General features: G+C 48.2%; 1 protein-coding gene across 1 annotated transcript; it reads left to right on the top strand.

Moving 5' to 3' along the window:
- Positions 1-31: 31 nt before the first annotated feature.
- Positions 32-15,892, top strand: nhej1 (nonhomologous end-joining factor 1). Its single transcript, XM_036982390.1, has 7 exons — positions 32-267; positions 509-724; positions 906-1,044; positions 1,133-1,191; positions 14,411-14,609; positions 15,095-15,171; positions 15,512-15,892. The coding sequence occupies exons 1-7, from the start codon at positions 85-87 to the stop codon at positions 15,590-15,592; spliced, it is 954 nt and encodes a 317-aa protein (XP_036838285.1). The 5' UTR covers positions 32-84; the 3' UTR covers positions 15,593-15,892.
- Positions 15,893-16,630: the final 738 nt, after the last annotated feature.

Genomic DNA, 16,630 nt, shown 5'->3' with positions numbered 1-16,630 from the left:
GGTGATAGTCTGCCATGGAGAGAGATGGCAGTAATGTTACATCATCTATCTAGGTGGTTGGTGCTGGCCTGGTGATAGTCTGCCATGGAGAGAGATGCAGTTGATGGGGTTCTGCTGGACTGTCCCTGGGTACCAGTGTGTATCAGTGGGTCTCAGCTCCTGGCAAAGACCTGGTTTGGGGACACAGCGTACCGCATCCTGCTCACGGACCTGCACTCTGTGTGGGAGGAGGAGATGGACACCAGGGCCATCCAGGACAGAGCTCAGGCAAGGAGGACACACACATATATGTACACACACACACACACACACACACACACACACACACACACACACACACACACACACATATATATGTACACACACACATATATATGTACACACACACACATATATGTACACACACACACACATATATGTACACACACACACACATGTACACACACACACACACAAATTAAAGTACATTTCAACAGCCTTTGAAAAAATGTCCCCTCTGTCATAACAGGAGCTGAACAGGCGATTGCGGGCTCCCGTCCACGCCTTCTTCTCTCACATGTGTGAGGTGGCTCACCCCTGTCTGTCTGGACGGGTGGAGGACGGGGGTGCGCTTCAGTTCTCCCTCAACCACCACAGCGGTGACATCAACCTGAAGTTGAAGAGTGAGCTGGCTGGGGTGCCTTTCTACTGGGAATTCCGCTGCACCCCTGCCCCTGTGGCTTTGGTACGATCTATAGACTTAACTGAACACCAACTCTATACTCAACTTTCACTGAACTTTTGTGTGTGTTTGTGTGTTTTTATGCAAGCCCCTGTGTGTGTGTGTGTGTGTGTGTGCGCGTGTGAGCGTGTGCGTGCGCTCCATGACTAATGGTTGTGTAATGTGTATTGGTGTGTTCTATCAGGTGTGCAGTCAGCTTGTGCGCCCCCTGCTGTTGATGAGTAGGTTACTGCAGAGACAGGTGGGCCAACTGGGAGTTCTGCTGGCCAGGAAAGACACTGAGCTCCAAGACTACAGGGACAATGGGGCAGTGCTGAGCAGAGGTAGGCTCTACGTGCAGAGAAACAAAAATACACTCATTAAACACAACATACACACCTGTTCCTCTCGTTGGTGTGTGTGTTTTTACAGAGCGATTGCAGACAGAGTTGTTTGAGGAACAAAGCTACAGAGAGAACTTCCTGACACAGGTAAGTTTCATAGTCGCAGTCTCAGGCATACTGAACATGCATAGTTAGGAGGAATATATTACTGGGAAAGAGAGAGCCTGGCAAGAGCCGCCTTTGAATACTCAGCTTAGTAAGTAAGCCAATAAACCAGGTTTCTGCTGCGATATTTTGTGTGTGTCTCTCTCTGGGCGTGGCCTTCCATAAACAAGATTATTAATGACTTCTAGTTTCCTACTTGGATGGTTGTCTGTCCTTGTTGTATCTAGTGATCACTGACAGAGTAGTGTGTCCACACTTTTGTAAATGACCGTTATTTTAATAATGAAGTTCTAATTTAACCTTTATCTAGACCTGAAAGACAATCGGGTGTTCAGGCTTTAAAGGAAATGCTTTGTTTGCACAAGGCGCTCATTGTGCTCAGTTGCATGGCACCCTGGGTCGTCCAGTGAGGACTGGGTTCTTGCTCAGCCAACTGGTGAATGTAGTTTGTTCTGTTCTAGGGGCATTATAGCCATGAGGTGGTTGGTGGGAGGTGCTGGGTTTGGCTGGATCATGGCCAAGTACACTTCCCGTTGGGTTAAAGCCAGGTAAAGAGGCTTGGAGGACACGATGCGCTCTTGTATCTCCATATTAGCCTCGGTGGCCTCTTCAGGGGAGAAGGGGCTGATAAACCTCTTACTGCTGCCGCCCTCGGTCATCACCTTGGCACGAGGGCGGCATAGTTACCGTATAATCACGTAACTGACGATCATGAATAAACTAACTGTCATAACCTATAAAAACATTATGGAAGGAATAGCTGACTGAAGACGGGACGGATGGGCATTCGTTGAGTCTGTTTCTACGATTACATGGACTCTTTACAACGTAAGGAGACTTTGTTGCTCCTTGCTGTAGCAAACAAGGCTTTGGTTGCCTAGGCAACGCCCCACTTCCTGCAGCACATGCGGGAGTGGAGGAGAGAAGAAAATGTGCGTCTTTAAAATAATAATTAAAACATTTTGCTATTCAAACGATTATAACGCTGACCGCGGTCATTATGCAGACCAATAACCTTCATCCAAAATTCAATGACCGTCACAGCTCTACTTTGCACTTATGATGAGTCCGCTCGGGAAAATCAACTTTCTTAGACGATCGTCTTGCACTCCCGTCATCCAGATGATATAGATTTACGCTCCTCTTGTGCGTAGTCTCCTGGGTCGCCTGGTGAGGGCTGGGTCCTTGCTCTTACCCCCCCAAAATGCTCCCCTCCCCTGTTATTGGTCCTTTGAAGGGGTTAGCATGTTTTTGGAGGGTATAATTTTGCCTCTAACGTTCTGTCATTATTCACGATTATGCACAATCATGGTAGAATCAACATTACTGTTGAAGTTTTTAGAAACATTCTATTCTTATTTCCAATAAATGTGACTCCAAAATGACACAATACATTATTCAACATTCAGTTCCTATTCCCAACAAACTGCAAAGGCATCGAACAAGTTTGTAAAGTCACAAGAATGATGTGGTCATTGTGTGCTAGGAATATGTGACCAAATACTAAACGTTTGACTACTTTAATACACTATAGGTGCATTGTTTTCCCAATACGTCTGACACCTTCAAATGGAGGGACCTGATACACAAAGTGCTTTCCTTTCTAATCTAAACGGTAACAGGTGTATGGAAATACCACTGAATAAAAGGTGACTTTGTGTCCTGTCGCCTCATAGGAAACATGCTGGAAGAGAGTAGAAAGTTGTAGCTGTCTAGATGAATACGCCGGAGAGTGTGTGTGCAGTCAGGTCCCAAATGATTGGCCCCCTTGATAAAGAGGAGCAAAAAAAGTCTATAAAATATATAGCTGATTATGCAAACACACATTTAGATCATTTGTTTGTCCAAAAGTGTTTTATTGTAAGAATATAGCTTGAATACTTCCTATATATGCTCAAAATAAATTGTCTGAATTGCTTTTGTGTTAACAGTAGTAGAGGGATCCATGCAGTTGATGTGTGTGTTTGTTTGGTGCCCTGGTAGTTTGATGAGCCTGTGTTTCAGTTTGACTGTGTGGTAGGATGTGGAATTTCTCAGTCCGCTGCTCCATTGACCCCCATCCCTGACCTGTGTGTGTGTTTTGGCATTTCGAAGTGTCCTGGGGAATGTAGAGATGGATTTTTGTCTGAACTCTGCAGTGTGAAACAGGGGGCAGGCAGGGTCCACTCTCCCTCCCTCCTGTCCCGTACGGAGGGTAGTGGGTACTCGTCCTCCTTCCTGACCCCGTCGAGGCCCTCTACCTTGGGCTCGGACCTTACTGTAGTAAACCTCCCTGGAGTTTTGGGGAAATGCTCATCTGGACATGGCCCATAAAGAGAATGGCAATGCATGCAGGGGAACGTAGCCTTTCCTCCTCTCAGATCAAAGTACACACACCTCACACCCTTCTTCTCCCGGCCACGGCAAATTCCACTGAGCACCGACAGGCCGCCACGGACCAAAGTCCAAACTGAAAATAAGTGTCTGGAAAAATTTCACTGCGAAGTGTCAAGGCAACACACACACTGGAGAGGGAGGTGGCGTCCGTGGCCAGCCATTCCTTTGGGCTCATGGCCTAACCAGTAGACAGATGGGTGGAGGAGGTGGCGCTAGGCGAGGAGCCGTGGCATGTGTGTGTAGTATTTATCTATAGGAGGTGGTGTCTCCGTTTGCATTTCCCCCTCTGGGAAGACTCTCTGTGTACCTTTTGTGTCCGTCTGTCTCTCCTGGTGTCTTGCTGTTTTAGCCTTCAGCTCGTAGGGCAATACTGGGATCTGTTTTAGCCTCCAGCCTTCAGCTCGTAGGGCAATACTGGGATCTGTTTTAGCCTATAGCCTTCAGCTCGTTGGGCAATACTGGGATCTGTTTTAGCCTCCAGCCTTCAGCTCATAGGGCAATACTGGGATCTGTTTTAGCCTCCAGCCTTCGGCTCGTAGGGCAATACTGGGATCTGTTTTAGCCTCCAGCCTTCAGCTCGTAGGGCAATACTGGGATCTGTTTTAGCCTCCAGCCTTCGGCTCGTAAGACTATACTGGGATCTGTTTTAGCCTCCAGCCTTCGGCTCGTAAGACTATACTGGGAACCCAGGCCCAGATAATGCCCCCTTCACCTCTGCTCACCGCAGTCAACACGGCGCCTACCTTTTGATGGTGACTCTTACTCAATGGCTACTGAAAGATGCCTTTATCTGTGGGCAAACACATTTAGAATGACATATCTGTCCTTCAAAGTGGTGAGCAGGGGTATTTTTGGAGAATGATTTTCCTGCAAATGAAAGGGAGGAGAGAGGAAGGACTTCTCTGTTTGTCGACAGACCTGGGTTCAAATAGCATTTGAAATCTTTCAGATACTTGCACTCTGCTTGATTGAGCTTGCCTTCCAATGGAATGGTCCCAAAAGTGCAAACGCTGCCATCCGGGCAGGCTCAGGGAACCGCTCAAAGTAGTTCAAATACTATTTGAACCCAGGTGTGGTTTGTACCTTCCTTCACTCCACCCCTCCTCTCATCCCACCACTGGGGATTTTCTATTGCCATCCTCTTCCACTGTAGAGTAGACCTCCTGGAAAGGAGGATGAGAGAGATGTGCAGATGAAAGGAGGGGAACGAGACAGACGGGGAAGAGAAAGTCAACCCAGGTACCTTTCTAGCTTTCCATTGGAGCCCCCTCATCACCCCACAGTAACACCCCACCCACCACAGGTCAACATTGACATGGAGGTTGGAATTAGACTACCCGTCCACTGTCTCTCTCACACACACACACACACACACACACACACACACACACACACACACACACACACACACACACACACACACACACACACACACACACCGTGTCCTGGGTTCATCTGGAATCTAGATGTCCATTTCTGATGTGAAGGTGGAGGGGCCCAGAGTGACAGTGTTGTGGTGAAAAACCCTTCTGTCCTTCTTTTAGATCACACTAATCTCCATCTGGGCTTTTGTCGTTTTCACCTGTTTTTGACCTGTTTTGGGGCTATTTTGTCACCGCTTGTGGATCTGGCCTGGCAAGGGGCGTGTCTGTTTGTCCACACTGGACCGGGTAATGACGCATGGTTTTGGTTTCAGAGGGGAGGGTGTGTCGTTGAGTGTTCCTTTTTCTGTGTGTGTGGGACCAGTATGTGTGTGTGTGACCAGTCCGCAGCAGTGACGCATGCCTTGGGGTTTTGGTGCTGAGAGGAGAAAAACATTGTGACTGAGTGAAAGAGGGGGGGGGGGGACATGTTCCCTGTGGTCTACCTCACGCTCCATACCCCACACCCCTCCTCCCCCATGCTGGATAGGAACAGGCGGGTCAGATCAGGGGAGTGGAGCGTTTACAGTCCCCCTAACACTGTGAGTTAACATGTTAGTCTATCTGTAGTGCTGTGGATTTGGTTCTCCCTGGGGGTCTATGGGTTGGGGGTCGGGGAGAAGTCTGGAAGCAGGGGATGTGGGGAGCTACTGCGGGTTTGTGGTTAGCATCTCCCCCCTGGTTATTCAGGGGCTCCCTCCGCCAGAGGCTGTCATCACCTCTGGACTTCAGATCTGGCTCTGCTGCTCCTGTCATCACCTCTGGACTTCAGATCTGGCTCTGCTGCTCCTGTCATCACCTCTGGACTTCAGATCTGGCTCTGCTGCTCCTGTCATCTCCCTTTATGTAGATGTCATGTATTTTCTGTCTTCATTGAACAGAGAGAGAGTTTGTGTCAAAGGGCAGCAGGCCCTATTTAAACCTATGCAGACAGTGTAGACCTGTGTGTTGGAGGCTGCAGCATTATCGCTAGACCAGCCACCTGTGTGTTGGAGGCTGCAGCATTACCGCTAGACCAGCCACCTGTGTGAACTGTCATACAGCTCCTGTCTAGATCAGTCCAAGCACTGCTAGATGGATAGAGGCTGTTTTGAGATCAGTGGCTGAGCTGATGCCATGGTTCTATGCTCTGGTCATCCTCTCTTGCATTCCTCTCCATGTCTTTCTCTTGTTCACCTCTCTCCTCTTCTCCCACCTCTCTCTTGCTCTCTCTCCCTCCCCCCACGCTCTCTCTCTCCCTCTCCCCTTTTATCCCCCTCTCTTGCTCTCCCCCCTTTCCTCCTCTATCTCTCTCCCTCCCTTTCCCCTTTCTCTCTCTCCCTCCCTTTCCCCTTTCTCTCTCTCCCTCCCTTTCCCCTTTCTCTCTCTCCCTCCCTTTCCCCTTTCTCTCTCTCCCTCCCTTTCCCCTTTCTCTCTCTCCCTCCCTTTCCCCTTTCTCTCTCTCCCTCCCTTTCCCCTTTCTCTCTCTCCCTCCCTCTCTCTCTCTCCCCCTCTCTCTCCCCCCCTCTCTCTCTCTCTCCCCCCCCTCTCTCTCTCTCTCCCCCCCTCTTCTCCCCTCTCTCTCCCTCTTCCATCTGCTCCCCCCCTCTCTCTCTCTCTACCTCTCTCCCCCATCCCCTTTCCTCCTCTACCTCTCTCCCCCTCTCTCTCTTCCTTTCCCTCTCCCCTCTTCTCCCCCCTCTCTCTCTCTCTCTCTCTCTCTCTCTCTCTCTCTCTCTCTCCCTCTTCTGTGTGGTAAATCATTGACAGCGGTGTTCTAAACAGGAGTGGGCCTTATCACACACGGCTGAGGAATTCCTGCTCTGTGTGACTGTAGGTAGGACTCCCTATAAACTAACAGCAATACAGTCAGTTGGACCAGCTCCTGTTGCCCTGTTCTACCAGACACAGTCAGTTGGACCAGCTCCTGTTGCCCTGTTCTACCAGACAGAGTCAGTTGGACCAGCTCCTGTTGCCCTGTTCTACCAGACACAGTCAGTTGGACCAGCTCTTGTTGCCCTGTTCTACCAGACACAGTCAGTTGGACCAGCTCCTGTTGCCCTGTTCTACCAGACAGTCAGTTGGACCAACTCCTGTTGCCCTGTTCTACCAGACACAGTCAGTTGGACCAGCTCCTGTTGCCCTGTTCTACCAGACAGAGTCAGTTGGACCAGCTCCTGTTGCCCTGTTCTACCAGACACAGTCAGTTGGACCAGCTCCTGTTGCCCTGTTCTACCAGACAGTCAGTTGGACCAACTCCTGTTGCCCTGTTCTACCAGACACAGTCAGTTGGACCAGCTCTTGTTGCCCTGTTCTACCAGACACAGTCAGTTGGACCAGCTCCTGTTGCCCTGTTCTACCAGACACAGTCAGTTGGACCAGCTCCTGTTGCCCTGTTCTACCAGACACAGTCAGTTGGACCAGCTCCTGTTGCCCTGTTCTACCAGACACAGTCAGTTGGACCAGCTCTTGTTGCCCTGTTCTACCAGACACAGTCAGTTGGACCAGCTCCTGTTGCCCTGTTCTACCAGACACAGTCAGTTGGACCAGCTCCTGTTGCCCTGTTCTACCAGACACAGTCAGTTAGACCAGCTCCTGTTGCCTTGTTCTACCAGACACAGTCAGTTGGACCAGCTCCTGTTGCCCTGTTCTACCAGACACAGTCAGTTGGACCAGCTCCTGCTGCCCTGTTCTACCAGACAGTCAGTTGGACCAGCTCCTGTTGCCCTGTTCTACCAGACACAGTCAGTTGGACCAGCTCCTGTTGCCCTGTTCTACCAGACACAGTCAGTTGGACCAGCTCCTGTTGCCCTGTTCTACCAGACACAGTCAGTTGGACCAGCTCCTGTTGCCCTGTTCTACCAGACACAGTCAGTTGGACCAACTCCTGCCACTTTCCCTCGGGGGAACCCCCGTCAGAACCGGATGCAGTTTGATTGCCATCTTAGATTGATGTCCAGTTCACTAACGTTGCCCCCTCGGCCCTCCATTTAGCTGGAGAGAGTGAGTGAAGAACTTTAATCGCTTTTGGGGTTGATATGACCCACAAATCAATGCAAACTGTAGCCATGTGTCAAATTCTGGTGGCCGCGAAGTGTCAAATTTAATCAACACGGCTCTATTTTCGCCGTGTCAGACAAACTTACGATGCTAGCTTGGTGAAAAATATATATACTGTGGATGACGTTTATTTTAGCGTTGACAAATTGGCTTAGTCTTGTAGTAAGGAGCCCATAAAACGTAGCTAACTTCATAAACATATTTTTGGGGAATTCTGAAATGTATTGGAATACATGACCATACTATAAAACTAGCTTGCCAGCTATGGGGAACTTTAGCTAGCTACCTGACAGGAGTGCTAGTGAGCTATGTTAGCTTGCTAGGTACAGTATATTAATAGCTTTAGGTTGGTTGTTTTTTAAATCAACTTGAAGATTTCCACCTAGGACGTTGCCTCTCCGAACATCACTCTCCCTCGCTGGGGCAAGGGACATTTTAAGGTTCACTGGGATGTGACGATGTAAAACGTCATTCAAGGACTGAGGGGTTAGGGGCCGAGGGCCGTCTACTTTGAGTTTGGACTGCAGCCAGTGTTTACATCACGTGTCTGAGGGTTGCTGGGATCTGTGTAGCGCTGGGCCGGCAGCCCATCCTGATGTCTTGTGGGATGCCACACTGGGCCGTCTAGAACCAGGCCCGCCAGCTGAAGGGGCAGTGAGAGGGAGCCGGCCAGGCCACAATGGCCCTAATTACAGGCCCCGAGGCAGGGGAGAGCCCTGTGGAAACTGTGTGCAAGTGGAGGGATGGAAGAAGGAGAAAAGGAGACACGAGGAAGGATCTTTCTCAATTCATCTTTCCTCGATCCCTTGCATCCTCTACCCTTGCATCCTCCTCTAAACCATTGGAGAGGCTCTGAGGGGAGGGACCTTGGATAGTCAGTTAGATGTGTTCTTCATTGTTGCCTGTGATCAGAGGTTGTCTTTCCTTATTCACCATGTAGAATCTTGGACAGCTGTCGGTGATGGCTTTCTACATTTACACCCTTCTACCTCACCATGTCTGTTTTTAGGAACAAGGCCTGGGGTTTATGTGTGTTTGTACCTCACCATGTCTGTTTTTAGGGACAAGGCCTGGGGTTTTTGTGGGTAGAGCATTGGACCAGTAATCATAAAGGTTGCTGGATCGAATCCTAGAGCTGACAACGTAAAAAATCTGTCGTTCTGTCCCTGAGCAAGGCAGTTAACCCACTGTTCCCCGGGCGCCGAAGTCGTGGATGTCGATTAAGGCAGCCCCCCGCACCTCTCTGTTTCAGAGGGGTTGGGTTAAATGCGGAAGACACATTTCAGTTGAAGGCATTCAGTTGTATAACTGACTAAGTATCCCCTTTCCCTGTTTCTACTTCTCTACCTCACCATGTGTCTGTTTTTAGGGACAAGGCCTGGTATTGATAAGCGGTGCCTGGTTTCCTCCAGACATTACGCTTGTCATTCAGGCCAAAGGGTTCAATCTTGGTTTCATCAGACCAGTGAATCTTATTTCTCGTGTTCTGAGAGTCCTTTAGGTGCCTTTTGTCAAACTCCAAGTGGGCTGTCATGTGCCTTTTACTGAAGAGTTGCTTCCGTCTGGCCACTCTACCTTAAAGGCCTGATTGGTGGAGTGTTACAGAGATGGTTGTCCTTTTGGAAGGTTCTCCCATCTCCACAGAGGACCTCTGGAGCTCTGTCAGAGTGATCATCGGGTTCTTGGTCCCCTCCCTGACCAAGGCCCTAATCTCTCGATTGCTCAGTTTTTATGTGTGTGTGTATATAGAGTATTTTTGTCTGTAATGTCTTTTTCGTTATGTCAGACCCCCTGGAAGACTAGCTGTCATCATTGGCGTCGGCTATTGGGGATCCTCATAAAATCATAAATCCCCTCCAGAGGTCTGACCCCCACTCCTCCTGTCAGTTGTCCCAGAGAGAGGGAGTGATGTGGGGAAGCCTCTCCTCAGTCTCCTGGCTCCTCTCCTGGCCTGAGTGAAAGAAAGAGGGTGAGAGTAGTTGACTGGGAAGAGAGGGAGAAAGAGGGTGAGAGTAGTTGACTGGGCAGAGGGGAGAAAGAGGGTGAGAGTAGTTGACAGGGAAGAGAGGGAGAAAGAGGGTGAGAGTAGTTGACTGGGAAGAGAGGGAGAAAGAGGGTGAGAGTAGTTGACTGGGAAGAGAGGGAGAAGAGGTTGAGAGGGAGAAAGAGGGTGAGAGTAGTTGACTGAGGAGAGGGAAAAAGAGGTTGAGAGTAGTTGACAGGGCAGAGCGGGAGAAAGAGGTTGAGAGTAGTTGACAGGGCAGAGAGGGAGAAAGAGGGTGAGAGTAGTTGACTAGTTGTCAGTGGTTACTGACTAGGGTGTAGGGGTTAGTGGTTCCTGACTAGGGTGTATGGGTCAGTGGTTCCTGACTAGGGTGTAGGGGTCAGTGGTTCCTGACTAGGGTGTAGGGGTCAGTGGTTCCTGACTAGGGTGTAGGGGTCAGTGGTTCCTGACTAGGGTGTAGGGGTCAGTGGTTCCTGACTAGGGTGTAGGGGTTAGGGGCCAGTTTAGGATCCAGCATCAGTGTTTTTACTATAGATCAGGTGAGGCCTCAGCAGTCTGTACCAGGGTTCCATGAAGGTTGGTCAGCACCAATCCCCAACACCAGCCTAGAGACTGGTCTATCTCATAAAACAACACCGGCCTAGAGACTGTGTTCTATTTCAGAAAACAACACCGGCCTAGAGACTGGTCTATTTCAGAAAACAACACCGGCCTAGAGACTGGTCTATCTCAGGAAACAACACCGGCCTAGAGACTGGTCTATTTCAGAAAACAACACCGGCCTAGAGACTGGTCTATTTCAGTAAACAACACCGGCCTAGAGACTGTTCTATCTCAGAAAACAACACCGGCCTAGAGACTGGTCTATCTCATAAAACAACACCAGCCTAGAGACTGGTCTATCTCATAAAACAACACCGGCCTAGAGACTGGTCTATTTCAGAAAACAACACCGGCCTAGAGACTGTTCTGTCTCAGAAAACAACACCGGCTAAACTCAGAGCTGTTTACCCACTAGTAATAGAGGGAAATGTCAACATCCCTCACCCTCCTTCTACTCATCCTTCCTTGTTTTTCTTTGGTCAGGCCGCAGGGCAGTGATTGGCTAAGGTGCCAGAATGGATTATGGATGGCCAGCAGTCTAACAACCCTACAGAGGGCAGGGTTCAGATTTGTGAGGGTGCAACTAAAGGAACTTGACTGGCGTGCATCCCATTGACAGTCCGATGAGGGTAAACTGACCCTAACCTCAATCAAATCCCTAACACAGGTGAGCTCACCAAAGCAGTAGCTCCTCCCCTGTCTCTGTACTGCAGGACTTTGGTCTGTTATGACAGCGGCAGGCCACTCAGTCTGGTGGAGGCCACAGGAAAGTTCCAGATGAATATTATTAACTGTGAGGTAGAGAGGTGGTTGAACCACAGTAGTCTATTTAAACTGACCTTTGACCTTTTGTTTTGTTAACTCTTTATGCCATTCTTTCCCTTTTTATGCGTTTAAGAGTTGTTTATCGTCCAGGAGGGCTGATCTAGGTCCATGCCCTTATTCATTATGCTTTAAAAGGCTAAACTGATCCTAAAACAACACTCCTACTCTGAGACGCAGGCCCAATACATTGGACATACTTTTGAGAATGCTTTACACTTGCCGGTTTAAAGGGGCGGTCCCAAGTGGCCTAGTTACAGCGCTGACTTAGATGTAATCCATTGTAAGGGGAAACGGCACCGCTGGCCGCCCCCACCACCATTATTGGTTATGTTGCCGAGGCGACGTCGCGCAGCGTGGTAAAGATATTGCTGTGCATATTGTGAGCAATGATGTCTGATAAAAATAAAATAAAAAGTGTTTGTTCTTTGCAGTAACTTGTTTGTTGTTGTTACATCACAAACAGACGAAGCAGTTTCACCATTAAGGATTTCACCTTGTTTTACTGTTACTGTCCATCAATGATCCTCAAACAACTTGACAGAAAAGGAGCAAATTTGCCAGAAGAGGTGTGCATGCCACGTGTTTTCCAGAAGAGGTGTGCATGCCAAGTGTTTTCCAGAAGAGGTGTGCATGCCAAGTGTTTTCCAGAAGAGGTGTGCATGCCAAGTGTTTTCCAGAAGAGGTGTGCATGCCAAGTGTTTTCCAGAAGAGGTGTGCATGCCAAGTGTTTTCCAGAAGAGGTGTGCATGCCAAGTGTTTTCCAGAAGAGGTGTGCATGCCAAGTGTTTTCCAGAAGAGGTGTGCATGCCAAGTGTTTTCCAGAAGAGGTGTGCATGCCAAGTGTTTTCCAGAAGAGGTGTGCATGCCAAGTGTTTTCCAGAAGAGGTGTGCATGCCACGTGTTTTCCAGAAGAGGTGTGCATGCCAAGTGTTTTCCAGAAGAGGTGTGCATGCCACGTGTTTTCCAGAAGAGGTGTGCATGCCAAGTGTTTTCCAGAAGAGGTGTGCATGCCAAGTGTTTTCCAGAAGAGGTGTGCATGCCACGTGTTTTCCAGAAGATGTGTGCATGCCAAGTGTTTTCCAGAAGAGGTGTGCATGCCAAGTGTTTTCCAGAAGAGGTGTGCATGCCAAGTGTTTTCCAGAAGAGGTGTGCATGACACGTGTTTGCCAGAAGAGGTGTGCATGCCAAGTGTTTTCCAGAAGAGGTGTGCATGCCACGTGTTTGCCAGAAGAGGTGTGCATGCCACGTGTTTTCCAGAAGAGGTGTGCATGCCAAGTGTTTTCCAGAAGAGGTGTGCATGCCACGTGTTTGCCAGAAGAGGTGTGCATGCCACGTGTTTTCCGATGTGTCCTACAGGAGAAGGTTGGGACAAAATGGGAAAACAGCAAGTTTCCACATTTCACAAGGCACTGTTGTCACAGGAATTGAATGCAATAAACACTCATTTAGACTGAAATACAGTGGTTTGTGCGGAACGGAGCACATTGATGAAAGTGTGGGAGAAAAGACCAGGGCCAAATTATAGCATGAATGATAAAATGGATGAAAACCGGAGGTTGAATGATAGCAAAATTGCGTGGAAAGAAAGATGAACGTGAAATCGAAGGTGCGGAACAGAAAATGAGATGATGGAGAGAGAGAGAGGAGGAGAGCAGAGAAGAGAAGGGTGAGGAGGAGAGCAGAGAAGAGAAGGGTGGCTCTGCTCCTTTTCTATGGAGCCGCTGCTCCTCCACACATTGGTTGCTCTGTGCCCAAAAGGGAACTAAAGCCTGACCAGAGCATACATTTATTTTTACGATATTTAAACAAACAAAAAACTAAAATAAATCAATGCAGACCTCTAAACCTGACCAAGTATGTTTAGGAGCCCCTCTCACTGACAGCAGTGCGAGACCACCAATTTCTCCCCGTCAATATTTGAACAGCTAATTCAGAGTTTGTCCTCTCCGTTTGACTGGAAAAAGCGAGTGAAAGAGTAGAATGAATAGTGTGTACGTGCTGTATGAGTTTAGTATGTTATCTGTCTTGACTTGTAGTTGGTTGTGGCGTCAATGTGTGTGTGTGTGTGTGCGCACACACAACAGTGCAGTACGGTGTTGCAGAAGCCTATATAGACCTACTGAAGTTTCCTGTCTCCTGTAGTGTTGTTCCTGTTTCCTGTCTCCTGTAGTGTTGTTCCTGTTTCCTGTCTCCTGTAGTGTTGTTCCCGTTTCCTGTCTCCTGTAGTGTTGTTCCTGTTTCCTGTCTCCTGTAGTGTTGTTCCTGTCTCCTGTAGTGTTGTTCCTGTTTCCTGTCTCCTGTAGTGTTGTTTCCTGTCTCCTGTAGTGTTGTTCCTGTCTCCTGTAGTGTTGTTCCTGTCTCCTGTAGTGTTGTTCCTGTCTCCTGTAGTATTGTTCCTGTCTCCTGTCTCGTGTAGTGTTGTTCCTGTTTGCTAGTCTCTACCTTGTGCCAGAGCTGCTAGAAAAACTGCTTTCATTAGACCCTTATCAGGCCTTCAGCCTTCAGTCACTCCTCCAGACCTCTACCATGTTACTGACTGGGAAAAGCAGGCCACCAGGTAGGAGGCTGGCTGATTGACTGACTGACAGACACACTCACTGCAGGACATAGTCTTTCCATATCATTCATTTATTCTCTCTAAATCATTTAGTGTAGTTTTCTCTCTACACCTCTCACTCGTTCCCTCATACTGTTTCTCTCCCTCTCTGATAGCTTAGTGTTTTCTCAGGTCACAGTTTATTTCTGGTCATTTCCCTCTGCTTCCTGTACTCTTATTTTTCTTTAATTTAATCCCCTCAAAATATAGTGTGCAGGAAAATATTAATATAAATGTATATTTATGGAAAGATAGCCAACAGTTTTGACATTAGTTGGATTTGTCATAATTTTCTCCCTTTCCCATTCTCTCTCTCTCTCTCTCACTCTCCCTCAGACTGTGCCACAGGTATGTGCGAGGCAGGGCGGTCTGGGGTTCGACTCTGAGCTGCAGGAGCTCTACTCAGCCGTCACGTCCTACGGCAACACCAACGCTCGCAAACGTAAGATCTCTGAGAGACACGCCCCCGAAGAGGACGAAACCACCACAGAGGACCGTGACCCTAACCACGCCGCCAGCGGCACACAGCCCCCAGGTCTGGACCTCTTCTCATTGGTCGTATGATCTTTCTAATCCCATCCCATCTTGCCGTCACCTCTGTGGCCCAAGGCCTCAGATTTAGACCTGTAGGATCGCATGTCCTACCAACACAGTCTCTCACACACAGACACAGACACCACACACACATTTGATAATAGAGATCACTAGGGGGAGGGATGAAGTACTATATTCTGTCCCAGACATTTCTGTAATCTAGCTGAACAACATCAATCACCCAAACACTTCACTTCTCCTGCTAGTGCTGCTTTTAACAGGACAACTGGCGTGGGAAAGTTGGAGTCTCGAGCGGTTTGATACTTTTGTTGCAACGTTAATAAATGTGTTGCAACGTTGCAGCTCATACCAAGGCTGCCTTGGCCAGGACAGCTCAGCTCGGCTCAATAGGGTGAAAAATGGGTTTTAGTGTCTGATTATGGCCACTATATAGGTGTGAATTGGTGGTTGGTTTGTTCCCTACAGGAGAGGAGGTGAACCATGGGCTGGACCAGGGGGATAGAGACAGAACCACAGACTCGGAGACACCTAATGAGGAAAAGGTCTGGTCAACTCCGCAATGATTCTGATTTACCAATAATAATGAATGAATCAATCCGATTTATTGATAAGCCCTTTTACAGCAGCAGATGTCACTAAGGCTGCGTTTACACAGGCAGCCCAATTGTGATTTTTTTTTCCTTCACTAATTGGTATTTTGAGCAATCTGATCAGCTGTATTGCCAATAATTGGGCAAAAGATCAGAATTGGGCTGTCTGTGTAAACGCCGCCTAAGGGCTGTACAGTAACCCAGCCTAGACCCCTCTCCCTCAGACTGAAGGCTATAATGTAACCATAATATCCTTACCTTGTTTCTGACACGTCTGTTGCCGTCCTCACAGACTACAGTTCCCATGGCTACTGCCGCAGATCGGCCCTCCGCCCGACCCAAGAAGAAGAAAGCTAAGGGGCTTTTTGGATGACCTCGGAACCTGTAGGGCACCAAACACTATGGAGACTGTCTGTGACTACGTCCCAAATGACACGGTCAAAAGTAGTGCACTATGTAGGGGATGGGGTGTCGTTTGGGATGCCGTCTATGAGCACTACCACCTTACTTCATGTGACATGTTTTTCAAGTACTCATCTACGGAGATGTCCTTTTTTTAAAAACATTTTTTTTAAATTAAATCATTAGATATGCATGTTTTTCCTTGGCTGTTTCATTGTTTGATGGATGTGTATTTTTTTAATTGTCTAAATAAATAAAGTGTGACAATTTAGGGCGTCTTATCAATATAAGTGTTAGATGTGGATCAATGACTGTTCTCTTTAGATCTGCATTTTTGGAACATCATGAATTACTCGTTTCAACTTCTGGGCAGAATGGAGTTGTACATTACTGCCATTACAGGACCACGCTCTAGTACCAGCCTGGGTCTAGTCCAACCACAGGGCTAGTTGATGCATGCTCCAGGCGCCTTATCCTTATTGGATGGTTAGCAGTGTGTTGGCAATTCATTCTTATTTCTTTCGAGAGAGAATGAGATATTGACTCAAGGTGTTGTAGAATGCTTGGAATGCTATTGAAGTCCTGTTCAATCATTGGTCGAGGACTTGGCTTGTTTTCAAAAGTCAACGCCGTTAGAACACTGTCATAGGTCAGTCAGAATGCATATTTATCCCAATTTTAATAAGGTGTCAGTCGCTCTACAGAGGAGACACTAAATGTTTGAAATGCCTGACGTAAGAGCCCACATTGTCTCAAATGGATGTTACACTATATATACAAAAGTATGTGGACACCCCTTCAAATTAGTGGAGTTGGCTATTTCAGCCACAACCGTTTCTGATGGAGGTATGAAATCGAGCACACAGCCATGTAGTCTCCATAGACAAACATTGGCAGTAGAATGACCTTCCTGAAGAGCTCAGTGACTTTCAATGTGGGACCGTCATAGGATGCCACCTTTCCAACAAGTCAGTTTGTCAAATGTCTGCCCTGCTAGAGCTGCCCCGGT

This window comes from Oncorhynchus mykiss, chromosome 7, assembly GCF_013265735.2.
Source record: "Oncorhynchus mykiss isolate Arlee chromosome 7, USDA_OmykA_1.1, whole genome shotgun sequence".
Lineage (NCBI taxonomy): Eukaryota > Metazoa > Chordata > Actinopteri > Salmoniformes > Salmonidae > Oncorhynchus > Oncorhynchus mykiss.
The sequence above is the reverse complement of the archived record's forward strand: the minus strand, read 5'-3'. Positions and strand labels throughout refer to the sequence as shown.